Source organism: Oncorhynchus gorbuscha, linkage group LG16, assembly GCF_021184085.1.
Source record: "Oncorhynchus gorbuscha isolate QuinsamMale2020 ecotype Even-year linkage group LG16, OgorEven_v1.0, whole genome shotgun sequence".
In the NCBI taxonomy this organism is placed as follows: domain Eukaryota; kingdom Metazoa; phylum Chordata; class Actinopteri; order Salmoniformes; family Salmonidae; genus Oncorhynchus; species Oncorhynchus gorbuscha.
In genome coordinates, this window is record NC_060188.1 from 3889667 (window position 1) to 3913447 (window position 23781).

General features: G+C 46.6%; 1 protein-coding gene across 9 annotated transcripts in view; it reads right to left on the reverse strand.

Annotated features, from left to right (window-relative positions):
* sun1b (Sad1 and UNC84 domain containing 1b) overlaps positions 1-23781 on the reverse strand; it is a 67009-nt gene that overhangs the window by 9704 nt on the left and 33524 nt on the right. For 6 of the 9 annotated variants that reach the window (XM_046306091.1, XM_046306093.1, XM_046306090.1 and 3 more), the window contains 7 exons: positions 23269-23631; positions 22658-22792; positions 21939-22070; positions 10603-10686; positions 1650-1766; positions 315-446; positions 123-216 (listed from right to left, as the gene is read on the reverse strand). In XM_046306091.1, coding sequence (XP_046162047.1) covers positions 123-216; positions 315-446; positions 1650-1766; positions 10603-10686; positions 21939-22070; positions 22658-22792; positions 23269-23631 — 1057 coding nt within the window. The remainder of the gene's footprint in view (positions 1-122; positions 217-314; positions 447-1649; positions 1767-10602; positions 10687-21938; positions 22071-22657; positions 22793-23268; positions 23632-23781) is intronic. The other 3 variants (XM_046306086.1, XM_046306088.1, XM_046306089.1) reach the window with 3 other exon arrangements.

Genomic DNA, 23781 nt, shown 5'->3' on the forward strand with positions numbered 1-23781 from the left:
ATCTCCAACCTCTGATAACAAAGGACAATAGTAGGTCAATTAAAATCATCTACACATGGATCTTTCTGAGAACTACACGGGCAAAAGTCACATGAGTTGGATACAGTAACGGAGGCTCTCACCGGGTCAGGAAGAAGACGTTGAACAGAGACATGAGAGACACCAGCTGGTACCAGCCTGTCCCCAGACACCACAACAACCGCCTGGCTGCTTTACCTGGGGGGGGAGTGGTATCGTATGATATAAGAAAGAGCAACTGATATAACAACTAAATACTGATGAAGAGAGGATGGATGCAACACAGGGTAACTAACCTGGAGCTCCCAGGACTAGACACAGCACTGACAGCAGTCTCTGAGACACTGAGCGTACTGCTGACCCCACTGCTGACCCCAGCGCCAGGCCTGCCCTCACTACATAGTAACCTGGCTGGAGCAGACAGTAGCCTGGAAGGTCAGAACAAACACACAACTTTAAAGCTTTCATTAGAAAATGGGCTTTTTATTAAACTTTATGTGCTGCTATTTTGGCCAGGTCTCTCTTAAAAAAAGATATGACTTTTTTTTATTTCAATGTCAATGAGACTAACCTGTTAAAATAAAGGTAAAAACCTAAGAAATCATAGTGATTCAATTTAGTAAATAGAGTGATAATGACATGGTAATAACAAATGCTGGGCATTAGGACAATTAACAATACTGAGGCTTCAGTTCACAACTGATTTCAGATCAGCTATCTGGGGCCTAGTCCTGACCTCAGCCACTATCAGCAGTGCAACAAAACAGGTCCTAGACCCGTAGTGGAAGGAAGGGAAATGTATTTCCCACACCCACACTTTGTATATAATTTGCATTGATGTCAATGAGAGATTCCTATGAAAAGTCTATGTGCACAAGGTTCATAAAGCAAGGATCGTATTCATTAGGCACCAAACAGAATCTGAGTCAGGGAAGGACTACCAGAACTTGTCCAATAAGAAATGCTTGTTTTTGGTTTCTGTTGCAGAACGTTTGCTACGGTTTGGACCGATCAATACAACTCTGATGTATGTGTATTAGGTCAATAAGGAAGCCAGGAGGAGGAGGAAGGGGGTTAACCTGTATGTGTATTAGGTCAGTAAGGAAGGAGGCCAAGGGAGAGGATGAAGGGGTTAACCTGTATGTGTATTAGATCAGTAAGGAAGCCAGGAGGAGGAGGAAGGGGGTTAACCTGTATGTGTATTAGATCAGTAAGGAAGCCAGGAGGAGGAGGAAGGGGGTTAACCTGTATGTGTATTAGATCAGTAAGAAAGCCAGGAGGAGGAGGAAGGGGGTTAACCTGTATGTGTATTAGATCAGTAAGAAAGCCAGGAGGAGGAGGAGGAGGAAGGGGGTTAACCTGTATGTGTATTAGATCAGTAAGGAAGCCAGGAGGAGGAGGAAGGGGGTTAACCTGTATGTGTATTAGATCAGTAAGAAAGCCAGGAGGAGGAGGAAGGGGTTAACCTGTATGTGTATTAGATCAGTAAGGAAGCCAGGAGGAGGAGGAAGGGGGTTAACCTGTATGTGTATTAGATTAGTAAGGAAGCCAGGAGGAGGAGGAAGGGGGGTTAACCTGTATGTGTATTAGATTAGTAAGGAAGCCAGGAGGAGGAGGAAGGGGATTATAACCTGTGTAAACTATAAGGGTCCACAGACCCCCCAGTAGACGGTGAGTTCTGGAGGTCTGTGTGTGACTGTGGACCAGTGTGTTGGTCTCCAGGTGCTGCTTCCCTTTACAGTCGTCACCTGAGGCAGACCACATGACGGATGGATGGCAGACAAGGAAAAGAAAAAACAAACAAAACACAAACAAATGAATGAAAAATTATGTCAAATTAAATGCAATAAACATCAACGCAACTCAGAAGCAAAAAATGTATATAACTTAACAAATCAGAAGTCAAATAAAAGTTCTAAATATTGTATGAAATGTAAAAGCATTCAAATAAAATGAATCGAATAAAGAGGAAAGTTTTCCATCTTCCTCAGTCAGAAGGTGGTTTAACCTTCCAGACATGGAAATGTATCAAGTCGCCACCAAGGGCTTTTACTTGTGACATATAGTTAAATTCACTAAAGAGGAACAATGGCTACTGAAGATGCACATGCTCATCCCCAGAATATTTTCATGTGTCTATTTTCAAAGGATGAAGCTAGGAACATTAACAACTTCATAGTTAAGAACACTAAAACAATATGGAAGAAAATGAAATGTATTTGACCAAAACAACCAATATCACTCCCTAGAAACACACCCTTATGGAAGAATCCTTGGACAGCTTTTCAGAATTCATCAATAAACTAGCCCACTTGGAAAACTAAAGGCAAGGACAGTTGGAGCATAACTAACGGAATTACAGTTAACAAAAATGTATGCTAAATCCAGTATAAAGTCATGTTTAGAATTTATTATACAAGAGAACAATTCTGAAATTCTACAGCACAACAGCGAAGTCATGTCTCAAGTGTAAAACTAATAATGACTCCCTAATCCATGCTTTCTGAGAATGATACAGTTTGGACGTTATGGGCGGAGCTAGGAAGTTGTCCATCAGAAGAATTACAATGTAAACATACTTTTAATCCATCTGTCTGCATATTTCAAGACATGTCATGTGGGGGTGTAGTGAGATACCCAATGGGCTGGACGATTCTCTTCTCATCAATCATATTTCAAGACATGTCATGTGGGGGTGTAGTGAGATACCCAATGGGCTGGACGATTCTCTTCTCATCAATCATATTTCAAGACATGTCATGTGGGGGTGTAGTGAGATACCCAATGGGCTGGACGATTCTCTTCTCATCAATCATATTTCAAGACATGTCATGTGGGGGTGTAGTGAGATACCCAATGGGCTGGACGATTCTCTTCTCATCAATCATATTTCAAGACATGTCATGTGGGGGTGTAGTGAGATACCCAATGGGCTGGACGATTCTCTTCTCATCAATCATATTTCAAGACATGTCATGTGGGGGTGTAGTGAGATACCCAATGGGCTGAACGATTCTCTTCTCATCAATCATATTTCAAGACATGTCATGTGGGGGTGTAGTGAGACACCCAATGGGCTGGACGATTCTCTTCTCATCAATCATATTTCAAGACATGTCATGTGGGGGTGTAGTGAGACACCCAATGGGCTGGACGATTGTCTTCTCATCAATCATTTTGAAAAAACGGATACTAAAAACTTGGAAGTCGATCAATCCGCCATCATTGACACAATGGAAAAATCTAATGATGTATTCTTGAAATAGCATGTGTAACTGAGAAAAACTCGTTGGTACAATTTAACACCAAGTTGCAAACAATAATTCAGGCACTAGGGATGGGAGTGTAGGTCTGGGAGCATGCAGGTCTGAGCAGATGAGATGTAGTCATTGCAAACAATAATTCAGGCACTAGGGATGGGAGTGTAGGTCTGGGAGCATGCAGGTCTGGGCAGATGAGATGTAGTCATTGTAAACAATAATTCAGGCACTAGGGATGGGAGTGTAGGTCTGGGAGCATGCAGGTCTGGGCAGATGAGATGTAGTCATTGCAAACAATAATTCAGGCACTAGGGATGGGAGTGTAGGTCTGGGAGCATGCAGGTCTGGGCAGATGAGATGTAGTCATTGTAAACAATAATTCAGGCACTAGGGATGGGAGTGTAGGTCTGGGAGCATGCAGGTCTGGGCAGATGAGATGTAGTCATTGTAAACAATAATTCAGGCACTAGGGATGGGAGTGTAGGTCTGGGAGCATGCAGGTCTGGGCAGATGAGATGTAGTCATTGCAAACAATAATTCAGGCACTAGGGATGGGAGTGTAGGTCTGGGAGCATGCAGGTCTGGGCAGATGAGATGTAGTCATTGTAAACAATAATTCAGGCACTAGGGATGGGAGTGTAGGTCTGGGAGCATGCAGGTCTGGGCAGATGAGATGTAGTCATTGTAAACAATAATTCAGGCACTAGGGATGGGAGTGTAGGTCTGGGAGCATGCAGGTCTGGGCAGATGAGATGTAGTCATTGTAAACAATAATTCAGGCACTAGGGATGGGAGTGTAGGTCTGGGAGCATGCAGGTCTGGGCAGATGAGATGTAGTCATTGTAAACAATAATTCAGGCACTAGGGATGGGAGTGTAGGTCTGGGAGCATGCAGGTCTGGGCAGATGAGATGTAGTCATTGTAAACAATAATTCAGGCACTAGGGATGGGTCTGGGAGTGTAGGTCTGGGAGCATGCAGGTCTGGGCAGATGAGATGTAGTCATTGTAAACAATAATTCAGGCACTAGGGATGGGAGTGTAGGTCTGGGAGCATGCAGGTCTGGGCAGATGAGATGTAGTCATTGGGAGTAAACAATAATTCAGGCACTAGGGATGGGAGTGTAGGTCTGGGAGCATGCAGGTCTGGGCAGATGAGATGTAGTCATTGTAAACAATAATTCAGGCACTAGGGATGGGAGTGTAGGTCTGATGGGAGTGTAAACAATAATTCAGGCACTAGGGATGGGAGCATCTGGGAGCATGTCTGGGCAGATGAGATGTAGTCATTGTAAACAATAATTCAGGCACTAGGGATGGGAGTGTAGGTCTGGGAGCATGCAGGTCTGGGCAGATGAGATGTAGTCATTGTAAACAATAATTCAGGCACTAGGGATGGGAGTGTAGGTCTGGGAGCATGCAGGTCTGGGCAGATGAGATGTAGTCATTGTAAACAATAATTCAGGCACTAGGGATGGGAGTGTAGGTCTGGGAGCATGCAGGTCTGGGCAGATGAGATGTAGTCATTGTAAACAATAATTCAGGCACTAGGGATGGGAGTGTAGGTCTGGGAGCATGCAGGTCTGGGCAGATGAGATGTAGTCATTGTAAACAATAATTCAGGCACTAGGGATGGGAGTGTAGGTCTGGGAGCATGCAGGTCTGGGCAGATGAGATGTAGTCATTGTAAACAATTTCAGGCACTAATGGGAGTGTAGGTCTGGGAATAATCTGGGCAGATGAGATGTAGTCACTAGGGATGGGAGTGTAGGTCTGGGAGCATGCAGGTCTGGGCAGATGAGATGTAGTCATTGTAAACAATAATTCAGGCACTAGGGATGGGAGTGTAGGTCTGGGAGCAGCATCTGGGCAGGTCTGGGCACTAGGGATGGGAGATCTGGGAGCATGCAGGTCAGATGAGATGTAAACAAAACAATAATTCAGGCACTAGGGATGGGAGTGTAGGTCTGGGAGCATGCAGGTCTGGGCAGATGAGATGTAGTCATTGTAAACAATAATTCAGGCACTAGGGATGGGAGTGTAGGTCTGGGAGCATGCAGGTCTGGGCAGATGAGATGTAGTCATTGTAAACAATAATTCAGGCACTAGGGATGGGAGTGTAGGTCTGGGAGCATGCAGGTCTGGGCAGATGAGATGTAGTCATTGTAAACAATAATTCAGGCACTAGGGATGGGAGTAGGTCTGGGAGCATGCAGGTCTGGGCAGATGAGATGTAGTCATTGTAAACAATAATTCAGGCACTAGGGATGGGAGTGTAGGTCTGGGAGCATGCAGGTCTGGGCAGATGAGATGTAGTCATTGTAAACAATAATTCAGGCACTAGGGATGGGAGTGTAGGTCTGGGAGCATGCAGGTCTGGGCAGATGAGATGTAGTCATTGTAAACAATAATTCAGGCACTAGGGATGGGAGTGTAGGTCTGGGAGCATGCAGGTCTGGGCAGATGAGATGTAGTCATTGTAAACAATAATTCAGGCACTAGGGATGGGAGTGTAGGTCTGGGAGCATGCAGGTCTGGGCAGATGAGATGTAGTCATTGTAAACAATAATTCAGGCACTAGGGATGGGAGTGTAGGTCTGGGAGCATGCAGGTCTGGGCAGATGAGATGTAGTCATTGTAAACAATAATTCAGGCACTAGGGATGGGAGGTCTGTAGGTCTGGGAGCATTGCAGGTCTGGGCAGATCTGGGCAGATGAGATGTAGTCATTGTAAACAATAATTCAGGCACTAGGGATGGGAGTGTAGGTCTGGGAGCATGCAGGTCTGGGCAGATGAGATGTAGTCATTGTAAACAATAATTCAGGCACTAGGGATGGGAGTGTAGGTCTGGGAGCATGCAGGTCTGGGCAGATGAGATGTAGTCATTGTAAACAATAATTCAGGCACTAGGGATGGGAGTGTAGGTCTGGGAGCATGCAGGTCTGGGCAGATGAGATGTAGTCATTGTAAACAATAATTCAGGCACTAGGGATGGGAGTGTAGGTCTGGGAGCATGCAGGTCTGGGCAGATGAGATGTAGTCATTGTAAACAATAATTCAGGCACTAGGGATGGGAGTGTAGGTCTGGGAGCATGCAGGTCTGGGCAGATGAGATGTAGTCATTGTAAACAATAATTCAGGCACTAGGGATGGGAGTGTAGGTCTGGGAGCATGCAGGTCTGGGCAGATGAGATGTAGTCATTGTAAACAATAATTCAGGCACTAGGGATGGGAGTGTAGGTCTGGGAGCATGCAGGTCTGGGCAGATGAGATGTAGTCATTGTAAACAATAATTCAGGCACTAGGGATGGGAGTGTAGGTCTGGGAGCATGCAGGTCTGGGCAGATGAGATGTAGTCATTGTAAACAATAATTCAGGCACTAGGGATGGGAGTGTAGGTCTGGGAGCATGCAGGTCTGGGCAGATGAGATGTAGTCATTGTAAACAATAATTCAGGCACTAGGGATGGGAGATGAGATAGGTCTGGGAGCATGCAGGTCTGGGCAGATGAGATGTAGTCATTGTAAACAATAATTCAGGCACTAGGGATGGGAGTGTAGGTCTGGGAGCATGCAGGTCTGGGCAGATGAGATGTAGTCATTGTAAACAATAATTCAGGCACTAGGGATGGGAGAGGTCTGGGAGCATAGGTCTGGGCAGCATGCAGGTCTGGGCAGAGGTCTGGGCAGATGAGATGTAGTCATTGTAAACAATAATTCAGGCACTAGGGATGGGAGTGTAGGTCTGGGAGCATGCAGGTCTGGGCAGATGAGATGTAGTCATTGTAAACAATAATTCAGGCACTAGGGATGGGAGTGTAGGTCTGGGAGCATGCAGGTCTGGGCAGATGAGATGTATTCATTGTAAACAATAATTCAGGCACTAGGGATGGGAGTGTAGGTCATTGTAAACAATAATTCAGGCACTAGGGATGGGAGTGTAGGTCTGGGAGCATGCAGGTCTGGGCAGATGAGATGTAGTCATTGTAAACAATAATTCAGGCACTAGGTCTGATGGGATGTAGTGTGTAAACAATAATTCAGGCACTGGGAGCATGCAGGTCTGGGCAGATGAGATGTAGTCATTGTAAACAATAATTCAGGCACTAGGGATGGGAGTGTAGGTCTGGGAGCATGCAGGTCTGGGCAGATGAGATGTAGTCATTGTAAACAATAATTCAGGCACTAGGGATGGGAGTGTAGGTCTGGGAGCATGCAGGTCTGGGCAGATGAGATGTAGTCATTGTAAACAATAATTCAGGCACTAGGGATGGGAGTGTAGGTCTGGGAGCATGCAGGTCTGGGCAGATGAGATGTAGTCATTGTAAACAATAATTCAGGCACTAGGGATGGGAGTGTAGGTCTGGGAGCATGCAGGTCTGGGCAGATGAGATGTAGTCATTGTAAACAATAATTCAGGCACTAGGGATGGGAGTGTAGGTCTGGGAGCATGCAGGTCTGGGCAGATGAGATGTAGTCATTGTAAACAATAATTCAGGCACTAGGGATGGGAGTCTGTAGGTCTGGGAGCATGCAGGTCTGGGCAGATGAGATGAGATGTAGTCATTGTAAACAATAATTCAGGCACTAGGGATGGGAGTGTAGGTCTGGGAGCATGCAGGTCTGGGCAGATGAGATGTAGTCATTGTAAACAATAATTCAGGCACTAGGGATGGGAGTGTAGGTCTGGGAGCATGCAGGTCTGGGCAGATGAGATGTAGTCATTGTAAACAATAATTCAGGCACTAGGGATGGGAGTGTAGGTCTGGGAGCATGCAGGTCTGGGCAGATGAGATGTAGTCATTGTAAACAATAATTCAGGCACTAGGGATGGGAGTGTAGGTCTGGGAGCATGCAGGTCTGGGCAGATGAGATGTAGTCATTGTAAACAATAATTCAGGCACTAGGGATGGGAGTGTAGGTCTGGGAGCATGCAGGTCTGGGCAGATGAGATGTAGTCATTGTAAACAATAATTCAGGCACTAGGGATGGGAGTGTAGGTCTGGGAGCATGCAGGTCTGGGCAGATGAGATGTAGTCATTGTAAACAATAATTCAGGCACTAGGGATGGGAGTGTAGGTCTGGGAGCATGCAGGTCTGGGCAGATGAGATGTAGTCATTGTAAACAATAATTCAGGCACTAGGGATGGGAGTGTAGGTCTGGGAGCATGCAGGTCTGGGCAGATGAGATGTAGTCATTGTAAACAATAATTCAGGCACTAGGGATGGGAGTGTAGGTCTGGGAGCATGCAGGTCTGGGCAGATGAGATGTAGTCATTGTAAACAATAATTCAGGCACTAGGGATGGGAGTGTAGGTCTGGGAGCATGCAGGTCTGGGCAGATGAGATGTAGTCATTGTAAACAATAATTCAGGCACTAGGGATGGGAGTGTAGGTCTGGGAGCATGCAGGTCTGGGCAGATGAGATGTAGTCATTGTAAACAATAATTCAGGCACTAGGGATGGGAGTGTAGGTCTGGGAGCAGATGAGATGTAGTCAGGTCTGGGCATGAGGTCTGGGCAGATGAGATGTAGTCATTGTAAACAATAATTCAGGCACTAGGGATGGGAGTGTAGGTCTGGGAGCATGCAGGTCTGGGCAGATGAGATGTAGTCATTGTAAACAATAATTCAGGCACTAGGGATGGGAGTGTAGGTCTGGGAGCATGCAGGTCTGGGCAGATGAGATGTAGTCATTGTAAACAATAATTCAGGCACTAGGGATGGGAGTGTAGGTCTGGGAGCATGCAGGTCTGGGCAGATGAGATGTAGTCATTGTAAACAATAATTCAGGCACTAGGGATGGGAGTGTAGGTCTGGGAGCATGCAGGTCTGGGCAGATGAGATGTAGTCATTGTAAACAATAATTCAGGCACTAGGGATGGGAGTGTAGGTCTGGGAGCATGCAGGTCTGGGCAGATGAGATGTAGTCATTGTAAACAATAATTCAGGCACTAGGGATGGGAGTGTAGGTCTGGGAGCATGCAGGTCTGGGCAGATGAGATGTAGTCATTGTAAACAATAATTCAGGCACTAGGGATGGTCTGGGAGTGTAGGTCTGGGCAGATGAGATGTAGTCATTGCAGGCACTAGGGATGGGAGTGTAGGTCTGGGCATGCAGGTCTGGGCAGATGAGATGTCATTGTAAACAATAATTCAGGCACTAGGGATGGGAGTGTAGGTCTGGGAGCATGCAGGTCTGGGCAGATGAGATGTAGTCATTGTAAACAATAATTCAGGCACTAGGGATGGGAGTGTAGGTCTGGGAGCATGCAGGTCTGGGCAGATGAGATGTAGTCATTGTTTGTATGTCGGTACAATTTTGTTTATATGTATTCGTTTTTTTTGGAATGTAAAAAAATGAAGGAAAATCCAGTATTATAAAAACTACCAACCATAGAACAAATACTTCTGAATGAGTGAAATGTCCACAGTGTAAGAACTGCAACACAGTTGACAGAGAACTGTCTTTCTGTCAATCTCTGGTTGCGGTCCCGGTTGTCTTTATTCAAAATGCGTAGATGATCAAATCTTAGAACACAGGAACCACGTTAATATGAAAAAGCAATATTCTGAGATGTACGCATGTTCAACAAAGCAAGGCAACGTTCCAGGTTCTCTCTTTGGTAACACAGCCCATCCCTTCCTCCCTCCAGATGTTTGGATTAGCAACTTCTGTGTCAAACAGGCCTTTGTTCTCTGTTTGACGTTTGCTCAACTGCATTGTCAGGATCGTTTGTCATTCTGTCTGACAGCAGTGTAATTTAGGAAGATGTTAAGACATCATGGAATGTAACCCTACAGGACTAGCTATTTCCTCTCCCAGTTTCCTTGAAACAATCTTTAAAGTGAAGTGAAACATTCACAGAGATACATCTGATTGATCTTTATGGGTTTCAGCCTTTTCAAAACAATCTTTAAAAGAAAAACTCTCAGAGCTTATATGGAAACACACAAACACCTGCTGTGTCTGACTAGGGAGACCAGTAGCCAGAGTACAGTCACTGACTGGTGAAAGAGGTGTAACCGGCTGGCCACTGGCCCTAGAGGTTCATATAACCCCATTGCACTGATCTGGAAATAGGTCACGCAAAGAATTAACTCTGGGTCAATCAGGGTGACAAAGTGGCCCACTGGCACGTATAGAGCACTTGAGAGGGAATTTGTGTGTGTGTGCGCATGCACATGGGTGTGAGTCTGTGTGTGTGTGTGTGTGTGTGTGTGTGTGTGTGTGTGTGTGTGTGTGTGTGTGTGTGTGTGTGTGTGTGTGTGTGTGTGTGTGTGTGTGTGTGTGTGTGTGTGTGTGTCAGAGTGTTGACTACTTACACAACGAGCCATTCAAAAAGTGGTGGTGTCCGTCTCCCATCACGTGGTCTTTTACATTCATGCTCCCACAGTAACTGGAGTGAGCTGCAACACAACAAATCATATTTACATAACAAAACATTACATTCTGCAGGCGAGTGGCGACCAAGAGCGTGTGACGTATTGTATATTTGGACACACAAGAAAGAGAGGGTAAGAGGGAAATTTGTCACCAAGGGAACCAAAGTGGAAAAAAGACCATTTGTTAACGTAATCAAGTGGACCTGTATTAAACCAGAGATGGATGAAGAGAGAGACAGACAGAGAGGGAGAGAGTGTAGGGGGAAAACAGAGATGAGAGACAGACAGAGAGGGAGAGAGTGTAGGGGGAAAACAGATGACAGACAGACAGAGAGGGAGAGAGTGTAGGGGGAAAACAGAGATGAGAGACAGACAGAGAGGGAGAGAGTGTAAGGGGAAAACAGAGATGAGAGACAGACAGAGAGGGAGAGAGTGTAGGGGGAAAACAGAGATGAGAGACAGACAGAGAGGGAGAGAGTGTAGGGGGAAAACAGAGATGAGAGACAGACAGAGAGGGAGAGAGTGTAGGGGAAAACAAAGATGACAGACAGACAGAGAGGGAGAGAGAGGGAGAGAGTGTAGGGGAAAACAAAGATGAGAGACAGAGGGAGAGAGTGTAGGGGGAAAACAGAGATGAGAGACAGACAGACAGAGAGAGAGGAGAGAGAGAGGGAGTGTAGGGGGAAAACAGAGATGAGAGACAGACAGAGAGGGAGAGAGTGTAGGGGGAAAACAGAGATGACAGACAGACAGAGAGGAGAGAGAGTGTAGGGGGAAAACAGAGATGACAGACAGACAGAGAGGGAGAGAGTGTAGGGGGAAAACAGAGATGAGAGACAGACAGAGATGAGAGAGACAGAGAGGGAGAGAGTGTAGGGGAAAACAAAGATGAGAGACAGACAGAGAGGGAGAGGGAGTGTAGGGGGAAAACAATGTAGGGGGAAAACAGATGAGAGACAGAGAGGGAGAGAGTGTAGGGGGAAAACAGATGAGAGACAGAGTGTAGGGGGAAAACAGAGATGAGAGACAGACAGAGAGGGAGAGAGTGTAGGGGGAAAACAGAGATGAGAGACAGACAGATGAGAGAGAGAGGGGAGAGAGTGTAGGGGGAAAACAGAGATGAGAGACAGACAGAGAGAGAGAGAGTGTAGGGGGAAAACAGAGATGAGAGACAGACAGAGAGAGAGAGTGTGTAGGGGGAAAACAAAGATGAGACAGACAGAGAGAGAGAGTGTAGGGGGAAAACAAAGATGAGACAGACAGAGAGAGAGAGTGTAGGGGGAAAACAAAGATGAGACAGACAGAGAGAGAGAGTGTAGGGGGAAAACAAAGATGAGACAGACAGAGAGAGAGAGAGTGTAGGGGGAAAACAAAGATGAGACAGACAGAGAGAGAGAGTGTAGGGGGAAAACAAAGATGAGACAGGCAGAGAGAGAGAGACAGAGAGGAGAGAGAGTGTAGGGGAAAACAAAGATGAGAAAACAGACAGACAGAGAGAGAGAGTGTAGGGGGAAAACAAAGATGAGACAGACAGAGAGAGAGTGTAGGGGGAAAACAAAGAGAGACAGTAGGGGGAAAAAAACAAAGATGAGAGACAGACAGAGAGAGAGAGTGTAGGGGAAAACAAAGATGAGAGACAGACAGAGGGAGAGAGTGTAGGGGGAAAACAGAGATGAGAGACAGACAGAGAGGGAGAGAGTGTAGGGGGAAAACAGAGATGAGACAGACAGAGGGAGAGAGTGTAGGGGGAAAACAGAGATGAGAGACAGACAGAGAGGGAGAGAGTGTAGGGGGAAAACAGAGATGAGACAGACAGACAGAGAGGGAGAGAGTGTAGGGGGAAAACAGAGATGAGACAGACAGACAGAGAGGGAGAGAGTGTAGGGGGAAAACAGAGATGAGAGACAGACAGAGAGAGAGAGAGTGTAGGGGGAAAACAAAGATGAGACAGACAGAGAGAGAGAGAGTGTAGGGGGAAAACAAAGATGAGACAGACAGATGAGAGAGAGGGAGAGAGTGTAGGGGGAAAACAAAGATGAGACAGGCAGAGAGAGAGAGAGTGTAGGGGGAAAACAAAGATGAGACAGACAGAGAGGGAGAGAGTGTAGGGGAAAACAAAGATGAGAGACAGACAGAGAGAGAGAGTGTAGGGGGAAAACAAAGATGAGACAGACAGAGAGAGAGAGAGTGTAGGGGGAAAACAAAGATGAGAGACAGACAGAGAGGAGAGAGTGTAGGGGGAAAACAGAGATGAGAGACAGACAGAGAGGAGAGAGTGTAGGGGGAAAACAGAGATGAGACAGACAGACAGAGAGGGAGAGAGTGTAGGGGGAAAACAAAGAGATGAGACAGAAAGACAGACAGACAGAGATGAGAGAGAGAGTGTAGGGGGAAAACAGAGATGAGACAGACAGACAAAGAGAGGGAGAGAGTGTAGGGGGAAAACAGAGATGAGAGACAGACAGAGAGAGAGAGGGAGTGTAGGGGAAAACAAAGATGAGAGACAGAGAGAGAGAGAGTGTAGGGGAAAACAAAGATGAGACAGACAGAGAGGAGAGAGTGTAGGGGAAAACAAAGATGAGACAGGCAGAGATGAGAGACAGACAGTGTAGGGGGAAAACAAAGATGAGACAGACAGAGAGGGAGAGAGTGTAGGGGGAAAACAAAGATGAGACAGACAGAGAGAGAGTGTAGGGGGAAAACAGAGATGAGAGACAGAGGCAAAACAAAGATGAGAGACAGAGAGAGAGAGTGTGAGGGGAAAAAAAGATGAGAGACAGACAGAGGGAGAGAGTGTAGGGGGAAAACAGAGATGAGAGACAGACAGAGAGGGAGAGAGTGTAGGGGGAAAACAAAGATGAGAGACAGACAGAGAGGGAGAGAGAGAGTGTAGGGGAAAACAAAGATGAGAGACAGACAGAGAGGGAGAGAGTGTAGGGGAAAACAAAGATGAGAGACAGACAGAGAGAGAGAGTGTAGGGGGAAAACAAAGATGAGACAGGCAGAGAGGGAGAGAGTGTAAAACAAAGGGAAAACAAAGATGAAAACAGACAGAGAGGAGAGGGAGAGTGTAGGGGGAAAACAAAGATGAGAGACAGACAGAGAGAGAGTGTAGGGGCAAAACAAAGATGAGACAGACAGAGAGAGAGTGTAGGGGGAAAACAAAGATGAGAGACAGACAGAGGGAGAGAGTGTAGGGGAAAACAGAGATGAGAGACAGACAGAGAGAGGAGAGAGTGTAGGGGGAAAACAAAGATGAGAGACAGACAGAGAGGTAGAAACAGAGATGAGAGACAGACAGAGAGGAGAGAGAGTGTAAAACAGAGATGAGAGACAGACAGAGAGGGAGAGAGTGAGAGACAGACAGAGAGAGGGAGAGAGTGTAGGGGGAAAACAGATGACAGACAGACAGAGATGAGAGAGAGAGAGAGTGTAGGGGGAAAACAGAGATGAAGACAGAGAGAGAGGAGAGTGTAGGGGGAAAACAGAGATGAGAGACAGACAGAGAGAGAGTGTAGGGGGAAAACAGAGATGAGAGACAGACAGAGAGGGAGAGAGTGTAGGGGGAAAACAGAGATGAGAGACAGACAGAGAGGGAGAGAGTGTAGGGGGAAAACAAAGATGAGAGACAGACAGAGAGGGAGAGAGTGTAGGGGGAAAACAGAGATGAGAGACAGACAGACAGAGGAGAGAGAGTGTAGGGGGAAAACAGATGACAGACAGACAGAGAGGGGAGAGAGGGGGAAAACAAAGATGAGAGAGAGAGGGAGAGAGTGTAGGGGGAAAACAAATATGAGAGAGAGAGAGAGAGTGTAGGGGAAAACAGAGATGAGAGACAGACAGAGAGGGAGAGAGTGTAGGGGAAAACAGAGATGAGAGACAGACAGAGAGGAGAGAGTGTAGGGGGAAAACAGAGATGAGAGACAGACAGAGAGGGAGAGAGAGTGTAGGGGGAAAACAAAGATGACAGACAGACAGAGAGGGAGAGAGTGTGAGAGGAGGGAAACAGAGATGAGAGACAGACAGAGAGGGAGAGAGTGTAGGGGGAAAACAGAGATGAGAGACAGACAGAGAGGGAGAGAGTGTAGGGGGAAAACAGAGATGAGAGACAGACAGAGAGGGAGAGAGTGTAGGGGGAAAACAGATGACAGACAGACAGAGAGGGAGAGAGTGTAGGGGGAAAACAAAGATGACAGACAGACAGAGAGGGAGAGAGTGTAGGGGGAAAACAGAGATGAGAGACAGACAGAGAGGGAGAGAGTGTAGGGGGAAAACAGAGATGACAGACAGACAGAGAGGGAGAGAGTGTAGGGGGAAAAGAGATGAGAGACAGAGATGACAGATGAGACAGACAGAGAGGAGAGAGTGTAGGGGGAAAACAGAGATGACAGACAGACAGAGAGGGAGAGAGTGTAGGGGAAAACAAAGATGAGAGACAGACAGAGAGGGAGAGAGTGTAGGGGGAAAACAGAGATGAGACAGACAGATGGAGAGAGTGTAGGGGGAAAACAGAGATGAGAGACAGACAGAGGGAGGTGTAGGGGAAAACAGAGATGAGAGACAGACAGAGAGGGAGGGAGTGTAGGGGAAAACAGAGATGAGACAGACAGACAGAGAGGACAGAGAGAGTGTAGGGGAAAACAGAGATGAGAGACAGACAGAGAGAGAGAGTGTAGGGGGAAACAGAGATGAGAGACAGACAGAGAGAGAGACAGAGAGAGAGAGAGTGTAGGGGGAAAACAAAGATGAGACAGACAGAGAGAGAGAGGGAGAGAGTGTAGGGGGAAAACAAAGATGAGACAGGCAGAGAGAGAGTGTAGGGGAAAACAAAGATGAGACAGACAGAGAGAGAGAGATTGTAGGGGGAAAACAAAGATGAGACAGACAGAGAGAGAGAGTGTAGGGGGAAAACAAAGATGAGACAGACAGAGAGAGAGAGTGTAGGGGGAAAACAAAGATGAGACAGGCAGAGAGAGAGAGTGTAGGGGGAAAACAAAGATGAGACAGACAGAGAGGGAGAGAGTGTAGGGGCAAAACAAAGATGAGACAGACAGAGAGAGAGAGTGTAGGGGGAAAACAAAGATGAGACAGACAGAGAGAGAGAGTGTAGGGGGAAAACAAAGATGAGAGACAGACAGAGAGGACAGAGAGAGTGTAGGGGAAAACAGAGATGAGACAGACAGAGGGAGAGAGTGTAGGGGGAAAACAGAGATGAGAGACAGACAGAGAGGGAGAGATGACAGAGAGAGAGTAGGGGGAAAACAGAGATGAGACAGACAGACAGAGAGAGGAGAGAGAGGGAGAGAGTGTAGGGGAAAACAGAGATGAGACAGACAGACAGAGAGGAGAGAGTGTAGGGGAAAACAGAGATGAGAGACAGACAGAGAGAGAGAGAGTGTAGGGGAAAACAAAGATGAGACAGACAGAGAGAGAGAGTGTAGGGGGAAAACAAAGATGAGACAGACAGAGAGAGAGAGTGTAGGGGGAAAACAAAGATGAGACAGACAGAGAGAGAGAGTGTAGGGGGAAAACAGAGATGAGACAGACAGAGAGGGAGAGAGTGTAGGGGAAAACAGAGATGAGAGACAGACAGAGAGGGAGAGAGTGTAGGGGGAAAACAGATGAGAGACAGACAGAGAGGGAGAGAGTGTAGGGGGAAAACAGAGATGAGAGACAGACAGAGAGAGAGTGTAGGGGAAAACAGAGATGAGAGACAGACAGAGAGGAGAGAGTGTAGGGGGAAAACAGAGATGAGAGACAGACAGAGAGGGAGAGAGTGTAGGGGGAAAACAAGATGATGAGACAGACAGAGAGGGAGAGAGTGTAGGGGGAAAACAGAGATGACAGACAGACAGAGAGACAGACAGAGAGAGAGAGTAGGGGAAAACAGATGACAGACAGACAGAGAGGGAGAGAGTGTAGGGGGAAAACAGAGATGAGAGACAGACAGAGAGGAGAGAGTGTAGGGGGAAAACAGAGATGAGAGACAGACAGAGAGGGAGAGAGTGTAGGGGGAAAACAGAGATGAGAGACAGACAGAGAGAGAGAGAGAGTGTAGGGGGAAAACAGATGACAGACAGACAGAGAGGAGAGAGTGTAGGGGGAAAACAAAGATGACAGACAGACAGAGAGGAGAGAGTGTAGGGGAAAACAGAGATGAGAGAAAACAGACAGAGAGGAGAGAGAGAGTGTAGGGGGAAAACAGAGATGAGAGACAGACAGAGAGAGACAGAGAGAGTGTAGGGGGAAAACAGATGACAGACAGACAGAGAGGGAGAGAGTGTAGGGGGAAAACAAAGATGACAGACAGACAGAGAGAGAGGAGAGAGAGTGTAGGGGGAAAAACAGAGATGAGAGACAGACAGAGAGACAGACAGAGAGAGAGAGTGACAGGGGGAAAACAGAGATGACAGACAGACAGAGAGGACAGAGAGAGAGAGTAGGGGGAAAACAGAGATGACAGACAGACAGAGAGGGAGAGAGTGTAGGGGGAAAACAAAGATGAGATGACAGACAGACAGAGAGGGAGAGAGTGTAGGGGAAAACAAAGATGAGAGACAGACAGAGAGAGAGACAGAGTGTAGGGGAAAACAGAGATGAGACAGACAGATGGAGAGAGTGTAGGGGGAAAACAGAGATGAGAGACAGACAGAGAGGGGAGAGTGTAGGGGAAAACAGAGATGAGACAGACAGACAGAGAGAGAGAGAGAGTGTAGGGGGAAAACAGAGATGAGAGACAGACAGAGAGAGAGAGTGTAGGGGGAAAACAGAGATGAGAGACAGACAGAGAGAGAGAGTGTAGGGGAAAACAAAGATGAGACAGACAGAGAGAGAGAGTGTAGGGGAAAACAAAGATGAGACAGACAGAGAGGAGAGAGTGTAGGGGGAAAACAGAGAGACAGAGAGAGAGAGAGAGTGTAGGGGGAAAACAAAGATGAGACAGACAGAGAGAGAGATTGTAGGGGAAAACAAAGATGAGACAGACAGAGAGAGAGAGAGTGTAGGGGGAAAACAAAGATGAGACAGACAGAGAGAGAGAGAGTGTAGGGGGGAAAACAAAGATGAGACAGGCAGAGAGAGAGAGAGTGTAGGGGGAAAACAAAGATGAGACAGACAGAGAGAGAGAGAGTGTAGGGGCAAAACAAAGATGAGACAGACAGAGAGAGAGAGAGTGTAGGGGGAAAACAAAGATGAGACAGACAGAGAGAGAGAGTGTAGGGGAGAAAACAAAGATGAGAGACAGACAGAGAGGGAGAGAGTGTAGGGGGAAAACAGAGATGAGAAAACAGACAGAGGAGAGAGAGGAGAGTGTAGGGGAAAACAGAGATGAGAGACAGACAGAGAGGGAGAGAGTGTAGGGGGAAAACAGAGATGAGACAGACAGACAGAGAGGAGAGAGAGTGTAGGGGAAAACAGAAAACAGAGAGAGACAGACAGACAGAGAGGGAGAGAGTGTAGGGGGAAAACAGAGATGAGAGACAGACAGACAGAGAGAGAGAGAGAGTGTAGGGGGAAAACAAAGATGAGACAGACAGAGAGGAGAGAGTGTAGGGGAAAACAAAGATGAGAGATGAGGGACAGAGAGAGAGAGTGTAGGGGGAAAACAAAGATGAGACAGGCAGAGAGAGAGAGTGTAGGGGGAAAACAAAGATGAGACAGACAGAGAGGGAGAGTGTAGGGGGAAAACAGTGACAGAGAGGAGAGAGTGTAGGGGAAAACAAAGATGAGACAGACAGAGAGAGAGAGATGTAGGGAGAGGGAAAACAAAGATGATGACAGACAGAGAGGAGAGAGTGTAGGGGGAAAACAAAGATGAGAGACAGACAGAGGGAGAGAGTGTAGGGGAAAACAGAAAACAGAGAGGGAGAGAGTGAGATGAGAGACAGACAGAGGGAGAGTGAGAGACAGACAGAGAGGGAGAGTGTAGGGGAAAACAGAGATGAGACAGACAGACAGAGATGGAGAGAGAGTGTAGGGGGAAAACAGAGATGAGACAGACAGACAGAGAGGGGGAGAGAGTGTAGGGGGAAAACAGAGATGAGACAGACAGACAGAGAGGGAGAGAGTGTAGGGGGAAAACAGAGATGAGAGACAGACAGAGAGAGAGAGAGTGTAGGGGGAAAACAAAGATGAGACAGACAGAGAGAGAGAGTGTAGGGGGAAAACAAAGATGAGACAGACAGAGAGAGAGAGTGTAGGGGGAAAACAAAGATGAGACAGGCAGAGAGAGAGAGTGTAGGGGGAAAACAAAGATGAGACAGACAGAGAGGGAGAGAGAGTGTAGGGGGAAAACAAAGATGAGACAGACAGAGAGAGAGAGTGTAGGGGCAAAACAAAGATGAGACAGACAGAGAGAGAGAGTGTAGGGGGAAAACAAAGATGAGACAGACAGAGAGAGAGAGTGTAGGGGGAAAACAGAGATGAGAGACAGACAGAGGGAGAGAGTGTAGGGGGAAAACAGAGATGAGAGACAGACAGAGAGGGAGAGAGTGTAGGGGGAAAACAAAGATGAGAGACAGACAGAGGGAGAGAGTGTAGGGGGAAAACAGAGATGAGAGACAGACAGAGAGGGAGAGAGTGTAGGGGGAAAACAAAGATGAGAGACAGACAGAGAGAGAGAGTGTAGGGGAAAACAAAGATGAGAGACAGACAGAGAGGAGAGAGTGTAGGGGGAAAACAAAGATGAGAGACAGACAGAGAGGGAGAGAGTGTAGGGGGAAAACAAAGATGAGAGACAGACAGAGGGAGAGAGAGTGTAGGGGGAAAACAAAGATGAGACAGACAGAGAGAAAGGAGAGAGAGTGTAGGGGGAAAACAAAGATGAGACAGACAGAGAGAGAGAGAGTGTAGGGGGAAAACAAAGATGAGACAGACAGAGAGGGAGAGAGTGTAGGGGGAAAACAGAGATGAGAGACAGACAGAGGGGAAAAAAGATGACAGACAGACAAAGATGTAGGGGGAAAACAAAGATGAGAGACAGACAGAGAGGGAGAGAGTGTAGGGGGAAAACAAAGATGAGACAGACAGAGAGAGAGAGTGTAGGGGGAAAACAAAGATGAGAGACAGACAGAGAGAGAGAGTGTAGGGGGAAAACAAAGATGAGAGACAGACAGAGAGAGAGAGTGTAGGGGGAAAACAAAGATGAGACAGACAGAGAGAGAGAGTGTAGGGGGAAAACAAAGATGAGAGACAGACAGAGAGAGTGTGTAGGGGGAAAACAAAGATGAGACATGCAGAGAGAGAGAGTGTAGGGGGAAAACAGAGATGAGACATGCAGAGAGGTGGTACAGGAGTTCTGTCTCTGTCTTTTTAAGAGTTATGGAGGACCGTTACAGTGATGAGCATACAGTCATGGCCAAAAGTTTTGAGAATGACAAAAATATTAATTTCCACAAAGTTTGCTGCTTCAGTGTCTTTAGATATTTCTGTCAGATGTTACTATGGAATACTGAAGTATAATTACAAGCATTTCACAAGTGTCAACGGCTTTTATTGACAATTACATTAAATTGATGCAAGGAGTCAATATTTGCAGTGTTGACCCTTCTTTTTCAAGACCTCTGCAATCCACCCTGGCATGCTGTCAATTAACTTCTGATGGCAGCCCATTCTTGTATAATCAATGCTTGGAGTTTGTCAGAATATGTGGGGTTTTGTTAGTCCACCCGCCTCTTGAGGATTGCCCACAAGTTCTCAATGGGATTAAGGTCTGGGGAGTTTCCTTGCCATGGACCCAAAATATCAATGTTTTGTACCCCGAGCCACTTAACTATCACTTTTGCCTTATGGCAAGGTGCTCCATCATGCTGGAAAAGGCATTGTTCGTCACCAAACTGTTCCTGGACGGTTTGGAGAAGTTGCTCTCGGAGGATGTGTTGGTACCATTCTTTACACATTTACATTTAAGTCATTTAGCAGACGCTCTTATCCAGAGCGACTTACTTGACTGTGTTCGTAGGCAAAATGTTGAGTGAGCCCACTCCCTTGGCTGACAAGCAACCCCACACATGAATGGTCTCAGGCTGCTTTACTGTTGGCATGACACAGGACTGATGGTAGCGCTCACCTTGTCTTCTCCGGACAAGCTTTTTTCCGGATGCCCCAAACAATCGGAAAGGGAATTCAGAGAAAATGACTTGACCTCAGTCCTCAGCAGTCTAATCCCTGTACCTTTTGCAGAATATCAGTCTGTCCCTGATGTTTCTCCTGGAGAGAAGTGGCTTCTTTGCTGCCCTTCTTGACATCAGGCCATCCTCCAAAAGTCTTCACCTCACTGTGCCTGCAGATGCACTCTGCCATTCCTGAACAAGCTCTGTACTGGTGGTGCCCCGATCCCACAGCTGAATCAACTTTAGGAGACGGTCCTGGTGCTTGCTGGACTTTCTTGTGCTCCCTGAAGTCTTCTTCACAACAATTGAACCGCTCTCCTTGAAGTTCTTTATGAGCCGATAAATGGTTGATTTAGGTGCAATGTAACTGGCAGCAATATCTTTGCCTGTGAAGCCCTTTTTATGCAAAGCAATGATGACGGCACGTGTTTCCTTGCAGGCAACCATGGTTGACAGTGGATGAAGAATGATTCCAAGCACCAGCTTTTGAAGCTTCCAGTCTGTTACTCAAACTCAATCAGCATGACAGAGTGATCTCCAGCCTTGTCCTCGTCAACACTCACACCTGTGTTAACGAGAGAATCACTGACATGATGTCAGCTGGTCCTTTTGTGGCAGTGCTGAAATGCAGTGGAAATGTTTTTGGGGGATTTAGTTCATTTGCATGGCAAAGAGGGACTTTGCAATTAATTGCAATTCATCTGATCACTCTTCATAACATTCTGGAGTATATGCAAATTGCCATCATACAAACTGAGGCAGCAGACTTTGTGAAAATTAATATGCGTGTCATTCTCAAAACTTTTGGCCACGACTGAACAGAGGTAGATGGACAGAGCTGGAGAGTCTCTGAAGACTGATATAGAGTTATCTGTGGTGAAACTAGAGTAGAAAACAGCATCTGTACATACAGTGGAGAGAAGCTTTCCTCTACATTATAATCCACCAAACCATTACTATACATGCACAGTTAACCTTATGCCCAGCCTTCATAGATATGTTTTCACAGACACAGAAATGCAAAGACCAAGAGCTTGAGAAAGAAGTCGTGTCGGTGGACAGCGGAAATAGAGGGCTGAAAAAAAAAGAGGTCACTAAGGTCAGTGTTGATGATCGATGACCTTTGACCCATGCCTCCTGACCTCAGCTCGGTGGTGGGTCAGGTACCTTTGCCTTCGTAGCCGTTGGCCCTGTAGCCCATCATCCTGTGGAGAGTGGTCTGCTTAAAGAGCCAAGAGACACGGGACGCGCTGGAGGAGACAGCCCATCTGGCCCTGTCTAAGAGGGACGCCAGGACACCTAGTGACACAACCATATCACACATCAAAGGTCAGATCAGATAATCTGTCTGTTAAACCCCCGTACCCATTCCAGCCCGGGACCAGATCAGTATTTTGCTTTATTTAGCCGACAACTCAGACTATAATTTTGTGTTTTTGCTTCATTTAAACAACTCATCTGAATAATGTTAAGGCTCATACAGATCTGGGACCAGGCTATTCCATTTCCACCTCAAACGTCACAGTTTTGAGGCTGGGAAGAGACAGGAGTGGAAATTCCTTTGAATCTTAAAAATATATATTTTTATAGCACTATTACGATTAACTGGAGTCCAGTCCCTTGAGACGATCAGGTTGAACAGCTTTGAATAAATCAAACCACGAAAGACAGTAAAAAAAAAAAAGAAGGAGAGAGGAGATGGGTGTGAAGGGAAGTAGTATAAGGGGAATTCAGTGAGGTGAAATTTGCAGATAGAAATACAATGAATAGAGCTGATATGATGCCCAATTCTGCACCATATCTGTTCGACATAATGCATTTCTACGTGAACATTTTGTAAAGTTGCGCCCCTCTGAACAGACCCCAGTAGTAAGTATCTCGTATACCTTTGCCTGAGTGGCTCCTGGCTCTTGTGCCCAGCCACAGAAAATTCTGGAAGAGCAGTGTCATCAGGGACACGATGGGGGTCAGGGCTCGTCTGCTGTAGTGGACACACGTGTTAGAGACTGACACCAGGAGACCTAGACAGAGAAAGGACGGCAGGTTAGTTAACTTAGCCAGACATATAAAAGGTGGAGAAATGGGTCCTTCTCCTAAGTGGAAACCCACGTAGCGTCAGCACTAACAAGCAAACAGAAACAGAGAAACACACAAGAACTGGCTGGATGACTGATCATTTTAACTTATTTTGGGCATTCTGGGCTTTTAAAGTGGTCTTCTAACGGGACTCAGTGATTTGATAAATGAAGGAAACAGTGTGATATGCACAGGTTGGTAACCATCAAACAGAAAGAACCTCCTGTTTACCTTGTTCCTAGGAGAGGAAGAGTGGGTCATGTTCATTAGGGAATGCAACAGAAAGTGTTTTGCAATAGAAAATGAAATGAGCGTCCAGGTTGTCCCTCCATGTTCAGTCGGTTTTCTTCCATTTGGTGCCTAATGAACACAACCATTTCACTCCCCAGTCAGTTGTGTGCACACGAGGTACGGTTCTCACCTGTCTTGCTCCTCTGACTCTTGACCGTGCTGTATAAACTGGAGGATGAGGCTGATGATGATGAGATGGCGGCAGCAGCTGCTGCAGCAGAGGCAGCCTGAGACGAGGAAGAGGATGAAAGGGCGGCGGCAGCTGCAGAGGCAGCCTGAGACGAGGAAGAGGAGAAGGTGGCGGCAGCTGCTGCTGCAGAGGCAGCCTGAGACGAGGAAGAGGAGGAGTACGTGGTGAGAGATTCTTTCCTCTCAGAGTGTATGGAACAGTCTTTACAGATGTAACCGTTGGCGACCATGGCGTGGCTGTGCGACACAGTGTTGATGCCGCCGTTCGCACCCGTTGAGCTGTGGTCCGTCCTTGAACTCCTCCCTGGGGGAAACACACACAAGAGGAACATGTTTAAGTACAACTCTGACTAGAAAACACTTTCTTCAGATATTTCTCATCAGTCCATTTATATGGTCTCAAAATATCATTATGTTGCACATCAGAGCTCTAGCCTTAAAGCCTGTGTTTACT